This window comes from Dermacentor variabilis, unplaced genomic scaffold, assembly GCF_050947875.1.
Source record: "Dermacentor variabilis isolate Ectoservices unplaced genomic scaffold, ASM5094787v1 scaffold_12, whole genome shotgun sequence".
NCBI lineage: Eukaryota > Metazoa > Arthropoda > Arachnida > Ixodida > Ixodidae > Dermacentor > Dermacentor variabilis.
The window spans coordinates 19,887,312-19,900,553 of NW_027460280.1; the positions used below are offsets into that span (position 1 = coordinate 19,887,312).

Here is a 13,242-nt window from a genome sequence, read left to right on the forward strand (position 1 = left end):
GCACAAAGCAAAGTGTCTAATTATGCGACTCACTCCAGTACTCAACAGTTTTCGGTCCACACCAGGTATGTTGTGTCCAGGGACGTTCCACTCAGTGAGGGACCGTCTCCTGTGGGCAAATAGCAAGAAACTTCCAAGTATTTTGTGCTCCTTCGATCAGGAGAAGGCTTTCCATATCATTAGCCATAGGTACCTGTTCCGGGTTTTGGAAGAGGCTGGTTTTAGTGTGGCTTTTCGGCAGATGGTCCAAGCTTTGCATTCTCGACCGACTTATGCTGTGCTCATACAGGATCGCGTCTCCGAGGCATTCATTGTGGGACGTGGTGTGCCGCAAGGGGATCCTCTCTCGTCTGCCCTCTACATGCTCGCTTTTGAATCGCTTCTGCAGAGGTCGTCTTGTGACAGTGGAATCTCCAGGTTCCTACTCCCACCAGGTTCCCCTCCTGTTGTACTCTTTGCCTATGCGGATGACTTGTCTACTGTCGTCCCGGACGAGGCATCAGCTTGCACAGTATTGGATATCATGGACAGTTACTGCGATGCGAGCGGTGCAAAGTTGAATAGGTCGAAAAGGGCAGCCATGTAATTGAACTCCACTCCGTCCAGTCCGCAGCCCGTTCATGGTCTTCTCGTGAAAATGCGGTTGCGCATTCCAGGTCTTCAATTCGATCCAGACGGTCTGTTTCCTGAAAACTGGCAGCAGGCTAAGGCGTAGCTTGAAACCAGGATTCAGGAATTCAGCGCGTTGTCATTCCCATTGATGGCTCGAGCGACAATTCTTGGCTCACTTCTGTTTTCTTTCCTTGCGACGTACGTGGCGTGTGTTTCTTGTTCTAACCCGAACTAATCTTATCTTGGAGAGGGTCCTCTTTCGTTTCCTCTGGAAAGGGACAAGTGGTTGTGTAGCTCGGCAGGTGCTTAAGTTGCCAAAGGACAAAGGAGGACTCAGAATTCCCGACCTGGGCATCGTGGCTACTGCACTACACATCAGGTGGGCCCAGGTCGCTCTTAACTCGGATATGCCCCTGACTCGAAGCTTTCCTTCCTTCTTTCTTACAACCCGACTTCGCTTGTTTTCGAAAAGCACATTTTCCCACTATGTGCCTCGCTCAGGTTCCCGCCCACCATTTATGCGGCGGCTGCCAATGCTCTGGTATGCCTCCGCAAGGTTCACCCCGGCATCGATGTAGTTTGAACTGCAGTCCAAGAACTAGTCGATATCCTCACCCGAGGTCTCCTCCCGCATTGCCAAAGGTACGATCTGTCCATCCACAGGCCAAGCTGGAAGCTCATTACGGCCAGTTTTCTCGACGCTTGGCGAGTTACGTTCATGTACAGCCTGGTGCCAAGGTGCCTGCCGATGAGCTACAGGCCCTTCACAGCCAGCCCGGCTCGTGGAGTGTGCCCTTTTGTGGCGGTCGTGAGGATTCGGTTCTTTACGCAATATTTGCTTCCTGCAGCTCTTCTCCAAAGGGTTGCTAGTCTTTTTATTCTCCCAGGTGTTCCATATCAGACTGTTCGCTTTTTGCACCCTTTACCTAATTAGGCGATCAACCAGTTCGCGCTTCTTCTTGTCGAGTGCTCATACCAAGTTTAGTTGGCACTCTGTGAGGCAGTTTTCGGGGGACTTTGGCATCACTTGGGCGACAAGAAGTTTCTGGAAGTACGCGCTCGTCCTGTCGTGATTTTGGATGAGTCAGGTAGAAAGCTCTCCATTAGGTTATGTTGTAGGTTCCTAAGGTCGCTCGATTTGGCCGTGTGTGCCAGTCGATCCACGAGGTTTTGTTTCGCTCAGTGGAACCTAGAGTCGGAACCCGTCATGGCGCACCCTTGTGTGGTCGTGCTTATGGCGGAGTTCCAGAAGCAGATCACCGCTATCAATTTTCTGTGCCTTATTACCGGGTCCAAGAGCCTTACTTTGAAATTTTGAAGCAAGAAAAGGTAAGGTTGTTCGTACTTGTTTTTCGGCTTTTTCGACGTGGATGACATTGAATCGGGGAAAGATTTCTTTTTGGCGACCAAAAACTAGAAGACTTCTTTGGTGCGCCCTTTTTTCTGAGGGCGATCAGGGAGTGAGGGGAAGGAACTAGCCATAGGTGAAAGTGTACTTTTCGGCAGTAACGCCAGCCAGCCACCGTGAAGCCCTAAGGGGACACTGCAAAGCCTGTAAAAGCAGGCCCTGCGAATGCCAGCTGTACGTTGCCATCTATACTAAATGTGACATAACCTAGGTTCGCTACTCAGACAACGTAAACCTTGCCGGAAAGATTGGAAGTAATACAAAAGCGAAAAAAATACAGGAAATATAGAAAGTGAGAGAAAAAGACAAAGATTGCAGAGGAGGACAGTAAAAGGAAACTACTGATTTCCCCCGGATGGGTCAGTCCGGGGGTGACCGTCTACGTGAAGCGGAAGCCAAAGGGTTGTGTTGCCTTCTTCGAGGCACCTTAAAGGTCCAAGCACTCAGCATCGGCTAAACACCCAGGATCCTCTTTTCCCCAAGGCAGCTTGGGTCAATATAGTGTCGCGAAGACAATGTAACGCGGCCTTCTTTGCTGTCTTTCGGGGAATTTTGTGGGGTCCTTGACGCGGGGCAAACCTTTGTACACAAATGACCTCGACGGCGCCGCGGACAGTACTGCCGCGCGGCCGCCGCCCCCGCCGCACCTGACGTCACACCTGCACATGTCGCGGCGTCTTCTCACGCTCGGCTGTCAAAAGCCGATTAGTTATGGTCAGAGTGCTTTTGTGTGCAGAGTGTTGACGCGACCATTTCTTGACCCCTTGAACTCTGCCGCTTATTGGATGATGTCGGCTTGCCTGATTGGTCGGAGTAACGAAGTAGCCCATTGGTGGAGAAAAGTGTCTCTTGGATGCTGGGAAAACTTATTTAAGGAATAGTTTGGGGTAGTTTAGGGTGAGCAAGTAGACAGCAGCAGACGGCGTATCTTCACCAGGGGAGACCAGGCCGGTCAGGCAGGCCGACGACGACGGGTATGACATCGTTCTGTTTGTAAATATTTTTGTACAGTTTAAACTTACGGCAGATGCCAAGTGAATAAACCTAGTTATTTAAATGTTACTCTCGTCGTCGTACCTGCGGATTTGGACTTTCCCCTGCCAGAGCTCATCCCCATTCATCTTCCGTCTCCCTGGTGAGTTGATGCGTCTGATATCTCACGGCTGCGTCACTTCGCTACAAAGTGGTGGAGTGTGCTGGGTACCGAAGGCCACGCACTAATATCATGGGCCGTGGCAACAAACCCCAAGAACCTAGCTCTAACAGCTCGAATATAACCGAACCCCCTACTGTTCTCGCTACCATGTCCATCCCTCAAGCGGAACCTTTCATCGGACCGCCAGTCTTTAGAGGCACGCCCGAAGAGTCAATATCCGAGTGGCTGCTTTTCTACGAATACGTAGCCTCCCTCAACAACTGGGATGAAGGGACGAAAGTAAAATTTTTATATTTGGCATTAGAGGGCAATGCAAAAAAGTGGCACACCACGCAAATTTTAACGGGTGCCCCTAATACATGGAAAGAGTGGACGACGCTCTTAAAAACGTCTTTCACAAGTCGCCACTCAGTTGAGATCGCATATTTGCGGCTCCAAAACCGAACGCAGCTGCCATCAGAATCTCCCGAAGATTATTATTATGACGTTGTGCAGCTGTGCGCCAGAGCCAATCCATCTATGACGGAAGAGGAGCGGATGCGGCACCTCATGCGCGGATTGCGTCCGGACGTGCTGGAAAAAATTCTTATTGCAAACCCGGACAGCTGCTCTGCCTTCCTCGAAATTTTACGCCGAATTGATTGGGCAGCTTTTTTGATAGTGCGTGCGTCGCAACCAGGAGCGACCGGCACCTATTTCTCTGCCGGCCAGCAGTCTTGCTACCCATTCGCCTCGGCACCTGCCGCCGGAGTGACACCCGCTGGAGCAACAGTGCAGCCGCCTCCAACATGTTTCGCCACCTGCGCTGCGGCAGAGCGTCACTGCCCGCGAGAGGCCACCGACCGCGACAGGGACTTGAGGACGATCGCGGACTCTATAGCCTCATTATTTGACCGCCTGAAAGGTATCGAACAAGATGTACGTCGTCCTCCAGTGCCCTGGCCAGCTAGAAATACCCGTGACGACGACGAGCGACCACGCTGCCAGCTATGCGACCGCATCGGCCACGTTGCGCCCCAGTGCCGGCAATGGCTCCAGGAAAACGGACCCCAGGGGAAGGAGCAGCGCTCTAACTTTGAGCAAAGCAACTCCCGCACGCTTTCCCGACTTCCCCATGATTCCGCGCAAGCAAGCGACGAAAATCCCTTACCGTTGCTCGTGCTGGATCATGTGGACATCGGGGAAAAGCAGAGAGAGGATTCATGGATGCGAGAAGTAATACAGCACCTAGAGCAGCCGAGTGCGCCCGTTGCCAGAAAAACGAAAAGAACGGCACGGAGCTTTCGCTTGATCGGCGGTGTGTTGTATAGAAGAGCGAAAGGCTTTCAAGACGGTCGCATGGCACTTATTGTCCCAGGGTGTTTGAGGTCGGAGGTGTTACGGCACTGTCATGTCGATAGCTCGGCGGGCCACCTCGACGTCAGGCGCACCTGGGGGAAAGTTCACCACCGTTACTTCTGGCCCAAGATGTTTTGCCACGTCAACAAGCACGTCCTATCCTGCTCTGACTGTCAGAAACAGCCGCTCGCCCCCACAAAGCCAGCCGGTATCGCCCCCTTTGTGACCTTCAAAAATGAGCCACCACTTCAGGTGGGCCAAGGAACTCAACGCGGAACCGAGGACGCCAAGAAAGCGGCCCACCAAATGGACTCTGCTCAGATTCTAGCCGACCAAACCGGCAACAAACGCGACGCTTTTAATGTTGCGCGATTAGGACCGTGCCACGTCAGGGAGCGCTCTGATGATGACGACGCAGACGGCAAACCTGATAACGAACGTCCAAAGAAAAAGAAAATGTGTTGTGTTCGTCGCGTTGTGCAACAATGTAGTTGTCGTGGTGACCGGAGGCATGCCCCGTGTAATCGTGTGTGTGAGATGTCGACTAGTGATCGAGGACAAGCCAAGAACCCGCACGGGACAGAACTTTACTCCAACTGGAGGACATTTCATAGGGAGGCTGAGCCTCGAACCATCGCTCCGTGTGACACAGACACTGATTTGTATTACAGCTCAAGCGAATAACCTTCATTGTTAATTTTATTGTGTAGCGCGCGCGAATGAACTTTGTTTCTTGTCTTGTGCATCTTGTTTCCATTTTGTCAAAACTTGTTTGTTTTGTTTTACGTGATGCTAAATCTTCCTTACGGATACTTCAGTTCTTTATATGAATCCCTAATGTGCGCGTTTAACTTCTTGAGCCATGTTTTATTTTGTAGTAATGATTTGAAACGAGTGGGACACTCTTTTTCGTAGGGGGGAGGTGTCGCGAAGACAATGTAACGCGGCCTTCTTTGCTGTCTTTCGGGGAATTTTGTGGGGTCCTTGACGCGGGGCAAACCTTTGTACACAAATGACCTCGACGGCGCCGCGGACAGTACTGCCGCGCGGCCGCCGCCCCCGCCGCACCTGACGTCACACCTGCACATGTCGCGTCGTCTTCTCACGCTCGGCTGTCAAAAGCCGATTAGTTATGGTCAGAGTGCTTTTGTGTGCAGAGTGTTGACGCGACCATTTCTTGACCCCTTGAACTCTGCCGCTTATTGGATGATGTCGGCTTGCCTGATTGGTCGGAGTAACGAAGTAGCCCATTGGTGGAGAAAAGAGTCTCTTGGATGCTGGGAAAACTTATTTAAGGAATAGTTTGGGGTAGTTTAGGGTGAGCAAGTAGACAGCAGCAGACGGCGTATTTTCACCAGGGGAGACCAGGCCGGTCAGGCAGGCCGACGACGACGGGTATGACATCGTTCTGTTTGTAAATATTTTTGTACAGTTTAAACTTACGGCAGATGCCAAGTGAATAAACCTAGTTATTTAAATGTTACTCTCGTCGTCGTACCTGCGGATTTGGACTTTCCCCTGCCAGAGCTCATCCCCATTCATCTTCCGTCTCCCTGGTGAGTTGATGCGTCTGATATCTCACGGCTGCGTCACTTCGCTACAATAGATTAGATCATGCGCAATATATAATTAGGTAGCTCACGGCGTTTACTACAGCTAAGGGCGCACGGAGGTCTATGTCTGCAACTTAAATCTCTAAATCTGAAAGTACGGAATCCTGAATTTCAGAAAGCCGAGTTTGATATATATTTATATATCATGCGCATTGCCAAAAATTAAGGCAATCTTGAACCCTCGGCAACCATTTCCCGATTTCGCAGTGGCTGAATCAGGGGCGTGACCAAGCGTTGACGAGGCAGAAGCTACTGTTGAGCATGAAGGTTTTATTGGCTAGCACGTGTTTCCAAAAACCGATGTTTGAATTTAAGTCGCGCATGCATATCGTTTTCACGCTTTGATAAAACATCGCTTGAGAACCTGTAGTCGTCGACATACTTTTGTCTGCCTTTTTTTTTTTCAAGTTGTCTCATCTACGCACTATACAACGAAATGCGTGCTTGGTTCCCGAACAAGGGGTGGGCACGTGCCTGCTTTTTTTTTTAATAAAAACGTTGTTCCGGTGAACTCGCCTTTGTTGTCTCGCAGCATGACGGCTCGAGAAGGGTAGATCTGCTGGACGACGCAGGTTTCGGCCTCGCCAGGGCTCAGCGGCCGCAGTGCCTCAGTGACGAATCCGAAGCGTGACCCTGAGGTGAGCTCGCGCAGCGCCACGTCTGCCGCAGCCCCAAATGATGCGCGCAGCTCGGCCAGTGTGACGGGCCGGTCCAGGGGCAACTCGATCGATCCCACGCAGTCGCGACCACCGCCCGCCACCACGCACACCTGGTATTGCCCTGCGGAAAACGGTTACTCTCTGACGGTGAGCATCACATGGTTAACTCGGTGCGCCAAGGACGCCGCATTGGACTATGGTGCCACTTTTAGGAAAAAGCTGCGCCACTAAGCGTTCGCAAAGGGACGCACTAAATTAGTTTAGGCTGATACGTAATATTCGAACCGTACATTTGTGTTAATTTCGCGGAAAATGGTTGTTTACTAGAAGAGAGAATCAAAGCCAAATTCCCATTTTTTTCGCGTCAGAACACAAGCGCCATCGTATCATTGTGACGTCACGAAAGCGTATGTTTTCATATTTGGGCAGTCTTTGGCGGAGGGGCACAGTGCAATATATCGACACTTACTGAGTTCTTTAATTTACAACCATTTTTGCTAATAGAAAATTAACTATGATCGAGCAGACGCCACCAAAATCTATGACGTCACGGCTGGCTGATGCGGAAACCTCACGGCGGCGTCGCCATTCGGCCATCTTTCGCTTTTGCATCTCTTTTTTTTTTTCTTACACCAAGTCTGCTCTGACACCAAGAGTGGCGGCTTTATATTGCAATAGTAGTCGCAAATTCGCCCGAAAGGCCAAGCATCGATTGCGATAGCAAATTAGTAGATATCTATACGATGTAAGGATATTCGTTTTATCGGTCGTATAAACTTGTAGAGATTCGCTTACTAACTAAATTAACAAGCATGCTGTCCCGCGCGCACAAGCAAACTTGAACACAACTCACTCAATGGCCACGCGCACTCGATGTCAAAATGCTGGAGTGAGAAAGCCCGGTAGCAGCAGCGAACGAATTCACCTTCGCGCTGCCTCTCGCTTCAAAACGAACTAACCGGCGAAAACACAGCACGCACGAAGCTATCAGCACTCAGCGCACTCTGCCCCCATCGCAGATCGCTTTCAAGATAGGGCCCGCGCCGTCGCGCCATACGCAGCCGCCACCGAATTAGAACCCCCCGCCTACCTCGCCTCCCCCCCCCCTTGATTTGCGCACGACGGAAGATGGCGCGCTTCCTCCCCGTTTTCCTCTTGCGCGCGCGTGATTGAGCCACCATCGTCGATCGGCTCACGCTCGCACGCTTTCACTCGCACATAAGCATGCGGCGCGCAGCGACGATGTTATCACCCTTGGACTTCATACAGAACATCACGGAGGCGACGACGGCAGAAATGCGCCTGGAATGTCCGTATAACTGCTCTCGCAATAAAAAGTGAGCGCGCGCATCTGACGACGTTTCGGGACGCGTTCGTCGTAGCTGCGCGTCGCTCATAGTCTACTGCGGCTGCACGGTCGAGCATTGCGCCGTCTCTCCCGATTCCCCACATTTCAATTCTGAGTAGAGCTAGCTCTCTGCAAGGTTCACCATGGCGGCTTAGAGACGCGTTCGTCACTGCATCCGCAGCACGTCTGTTGCAGCAATGTGCCATTTAGCCTCGCTGGCTGATGAAATCTTTACGTATACCGATTGGCACAGTGCGTGAGATTGCGTAATTTTGATGATTCCGGGTTGTGGACTTACATTGGAAGTGAGAGAAACAAACCCAGTGAATTGGATGCAAAGAACGGAAACAAAAAATTCCATGAAGATATAAAAGAATGGGTAGAAAGAAATTAGAAGGGAAAATCTCTACGATAACACAAGGAGTGGTGCCTTGCTATTTGAGGTTCGAACTGGTTGCTAATGGTAAAAACATAGCAGAGCAAATATTCGCAAGACGATAAGGCGTGTGTCTCCTGCAGAAAAAATCTGGAGACCCCTCAAAACATCATAATGGAAGGCGAAGGTATACGTACACCTTCCAGAATCGCTGATGGGTTTCAAGTGGACGGAAGCGTTAACCGGGCAGCAGTCGAGATATGAAAGAGACGTTTAGTGTATTGGTGTAAAAAAAAAAGAAACACGGATTCTCGAGACTGATAGGACTGGATCCGTTAAAGTTATAGGTAACTGTACAAGGTAGATATTGAGATTAAAGAAAGCGCAATATATTTATGGGTGGGGTTCGGAAAGCTGGTCGGGCCCCAGCCCTGCCCCCCCCTACCCCCCTACTCCCCCCCTTGAAAAATGAAAACTTTTTGTCTATATTCGGTGACATTGGCCTCTTGCGAGTCAAGGGTGTATGGTATACTACATACATTTTTTTCCTTTGTGCATATGGCAACGCCTCCTGCTCGTGAGTCCACGTGCTGTTCACAAACGACTCCAGTATACCCATTTACTTGAAGTAATCAATCTTGATTTATTGATTTCATTTGTTATTATTTATTATTATTTGTTCTTATTTATTATTAAGGACGGAGTGCTTGAAGCCTGCTTCACCTCCGCCGCCTTCACCTTCACCTCTCCTGGATGGGCCCTCGCTCGCCTTTTTTTTATTATTATTGACGCCCAAACACGAACAGTGCATGTAACCTTACCCATATACAGCTTCGCTGTAATAATAATAATTCAACGTATAGTAGGGCAGGTTCCGGCTATACCTGAAAAATAAACACCGTGCTAGTTTGTCCAGCCGACAACTGACGCAGGACGTGCAGACGCAAAGCCGCATTAAAGCACAGTGGCGTCAATACGACAATATGCAAGTTGTGGTCCAGCATAATGAAAATTTCAGCCACGATGTCCCTGCAACACTGGGACGCCGTACTGCGTGACGGAAGCCGGATGGCCAGCGGGCGTTGGTCCGTCGGGCACGGTACGTGGCAGCTGCTATTTCTCCTTCGGTAAAAGGATTTCTCTCATCTCACCCACTGTGCGGTGCGCCGTGCGAGCGAATGACCGCGCTAACCTTCTAGCAGACTACGGACAATGGTGCATCAACAGTGCCTCGAGCAAGCACGTCTCGCTGCGCGCTCTTTGTGCCGCACCCTCACTGTCGTGTTCCGTAGAAGTCAGTGCCAAATGCCGTCAATTAACAGAAACAGCACTGAAAGCTTAAATTACGTCGATTCCCACAGTGCGTGGGATCTGGATATTTTTTTTCTTTGGCGGCTCTCAATAACTTCTTTTCTTCGACTACCTTCTCCCTCAGCACGTTCTTTTCCTGGTCGCTCTTGAGTTCGCCTGCTAGCCTCCCATCCTGCAGCACCAGCCGTTTTCTTATATATGTCCTCTTAGATGTGTTCTCTTAGACGTCTTTCCAAATTTCTGCTCTCGCCTATATAAACATAGTTACAGTCTGCGCAGGAAATTTTATAAACAACGCCTGGAAACTTTTCTTTCTTGAGCCGGTCTTTCACGTGCACCAGTTCATGCTTCAGTTTGCGGGCGGGAACATACGCCACGTGTACGTCAAATGCCCGCAGAACCCGTGCCAACGCCTCACTGACCCCTGGAACATAGGGGACGGCTGCGTGGGCCCGGGCTCGCACCGTGCGCGACGAAGCACCGTTGCGTCCGCGCCGTTCCACGGAACGAATAAAACTAACAGTGTACCCGCAACGGGAAAGCTCGCGGTGCACCTTCGACAGGTCAGAGACACGGTCATCTTCGCTGGAACAAATCTCATGCACTCTTTGTGTCAAAGAAGAGGCAAGTGAGCGTTTGTGGCAGGCTGGGGGAATAGACTCGTAATGCAAGTAGCGACCGCTGTGCGTTTCTTTCCTGAAGACGCCAAAAGAAAGGCGGCCGTTTTTCCTCTCTACCAGCACGTCTAGAAAAGGAAGACGAGAAGAGACCTCCGTTTTAGTTGTAAACTGAATCGATGTCTCTATGCTGTGCATATTCACCGAGAATACCTCTAAAGATTCCTTCTTGATGATGCAAAAACAGTTATCAATATAGCGCAGAAAAATCTTTGGAAGGCGGTCGAAGGAAGTCAAAGCCCGTGTCTCCAGTGACTCCATGGCAAGGTTAGCCGCCGTAACTGAAATGGAAGCACCCATCGCGGTTTCTTGTTTGTGGATCACATCGCGAAACGAAAAGTACGTGTTTTCAAGGCAGAACTTCAGTAACTGCAGAAGGTTCTTCTCTGTCCAAGGTGCGCTGCGAACTTTCCGGTTGCGGGTACCCTGTTAGTTTTATTCCTTCCCTAGAACGGCGCACACGCAACGGCGCTTCGTCGCGCACGGTGCGAGCCCGGGCCCGCGCAGCCGTCCGCTATGTTGCAGGGGTCAGTGAGGCGTTGGCACGGGTTCTGCGGACAGTTGACGTACACGTGGTGCATGTTCCCTCCCGCATGCTGATGCACGAACTGGTGCTCGTGAAAGACCGGCTCAAGAAAGAAAAGTTTCCAGGCGTTGTTTATGAAATTCCCTGCGCAGACTGTAACTATGCTTAAATCGGCGAGAGCGGAAATTTGGAAAGACGTCTAAGAGAACACATGAAATACGCCAGAAAGAAGAATGTTGTTTCTAACGAACTTGCCGAACACGTGGTAACTTCTAATCATGAGGCTGACTGGGACAAAGCAAGCATAATCGCGAAAGAAACTGGTGTTCCCGTCAGTGTATGGAATCTCTTCTTAGCCAGGCTAAGAAAAAAGTGTCAAACAGTAATGATCGCAATCTTCCACCTGCCTAAGCTAGGTGTCTCGGTCACGTACTAAAACGGGCATAAGCTCGCTTCGTCGAGCCACTTTTACAGCGAAGCTGTTTATGTGGACCCTGTGCCCCTTCGTTGTCGGACTTTGCTAAATAGGGGCCACGTGACCTAGCGGGAGAGGAAAAGAAGAGCTCAACAGGGGGAAAGGGGTTGGAGGGACCCCTATCTCCTTGTGAGAGCATTACCTCATACAGTTGTCACAAGGTTCATTTTCGGCATCGAGCCAGATCGGCATCAAAGTTATCGATTATTGATTCCACCCTGCCTCGAAAGCAACAACTGTTATGCTGGTAGTTTGCGGCCAAAAAACAGTGCCCAGCAATTGAAACGCGATACTAGGAGGGCGTGGCTGTCGGTACTTCTTGCTGGCGCAATAAGTGCTGGCAGCCACGTCAATCGTCCAACCAATCCAACCAATCGTCAAAACGATTGCAGCGCCCGCATCTCCAGTAGTGGACATCGCGCCCATTCTACGGAGCTTTGGTTTAGTGGTTGCGCACATTCTATCCCAGCTACAACTATGGGAAGACCACGAGTAGTGCGTGCTCCTGAGGAAGAAGCTGCCTACCGCGAGTGTTAGCGAGAGTTGGCGGTGAAACACGCGAAATAAAATCCCCTGGGAGAACCGCAAAAAAATCACTCCTAAAGCATACTCACCACGCGAAGCACGCAAAAGCAAAAATGAGGAGAAAGAATGGTGAAACAAAATATCTGCTATATAGGCTGCTTGCGAAGTTTCACTTGCGTGGTGTAACAGTCGGTGTAACTAGCACAGCTTCGCTGTTCGACCATCTTCACGAACTGGAAGGGCGGTGTTTTTTTGTGTGTGTGTGTGTGAACAAGGCTTCCCTACGGAAGCTGAAATGTCTTGAAGTTTTCTGAACCTTTTGATGTTTGCTCGGCGTTTCTCTGTTTTACATTTTCATCTCGACTGCTGACCGTTTAATGCTTCCATCCGCTTTAAATCCCAATTCTCCTGGAAGGTGGACATTTCCTAAGGGTTGCGGTTGGTGAAAGCCTTCGCATTCCATGATGCGCCGAGTTGTCTCGGCATTATTGCTGCAGCACACACATGCATCAAACTGTTGTCAATATTTCCTCTAGTACATTTTTGTCCGTAGGAAAGCAGCTCGGTCCTCAAATAGCAAGGCGGTACCGATTTTTCTAGTTACACGCTACAGTAACTCTAGATTTTTCGTAGAAGCAGCGTACCGTAGTGATAAGCACTGGGCACGAAAACAAAGGCGGAGAGTTTTCTATTTCACCTCGGAGGAACTTGAAGACAGAGAAAGGCTTATATATAGGAAATCTCTAAAAAAAAGAGTTTCGTATCAGCCGATATAGAAGCAAATGAAATGTTACGAGACGATGTTGCGAGAGCTACCAGCGGTGGACGTCACAACTGCCGCGCTTTTACTTCTTCTTTCCCCTACTCGCAACGCGGCGCTTCCGGTTTGCACGGCCTGCGCCGATTGTTCACACTGCTGCTAGCTGTGCTGCTGCAGGCGGCCGTTGTAAGCCTCGTCTCGGCTCGCTGGGAGTGTGCCTCCTCCGAGAAAACGAGGGCTGTCGTTTGAATTTTCAGCTGTTTTCGGGGCGTACATCACTGCAAAGTATACTTTGTGGAGACGACCGCAATACCGTGCTTTTGTTTTTGCTCCCGAACAATTCCATGTACTTGTATTCCCTTATGCAACTGTGCATGTTTACCTTCTGTAACTTTCTGGACTAATATATGCACAGCTTTGTGTTCATGCTGTCTAATTTATTCGCTGTTTTTCACCAC

At 50.2% G+C, this 13,242-nt stretch overlaps 1 protein-coding gene across 1 annotated transcript in view; it reads right to left on the bottom strand.

The window, feature by feature from the left end:
• Positions 1-13,242, bottom strand: part of LOC142566239 (uncharacterized) — a 137,648-nt gene that overhangs the window by 37,361 nt on the left and 87,045 nt on the right. The window contains exon 7 of the mRNA XM_075677079.1: positions 6,644-6,907. Within this exon, the coding sequence (XP_075533194.1) occupies positions 6,644-6,907 (264 nt within the window). The remainder of the gene's footprint in view (positions 1-6,643; positions 6,908-13,242) is intronic.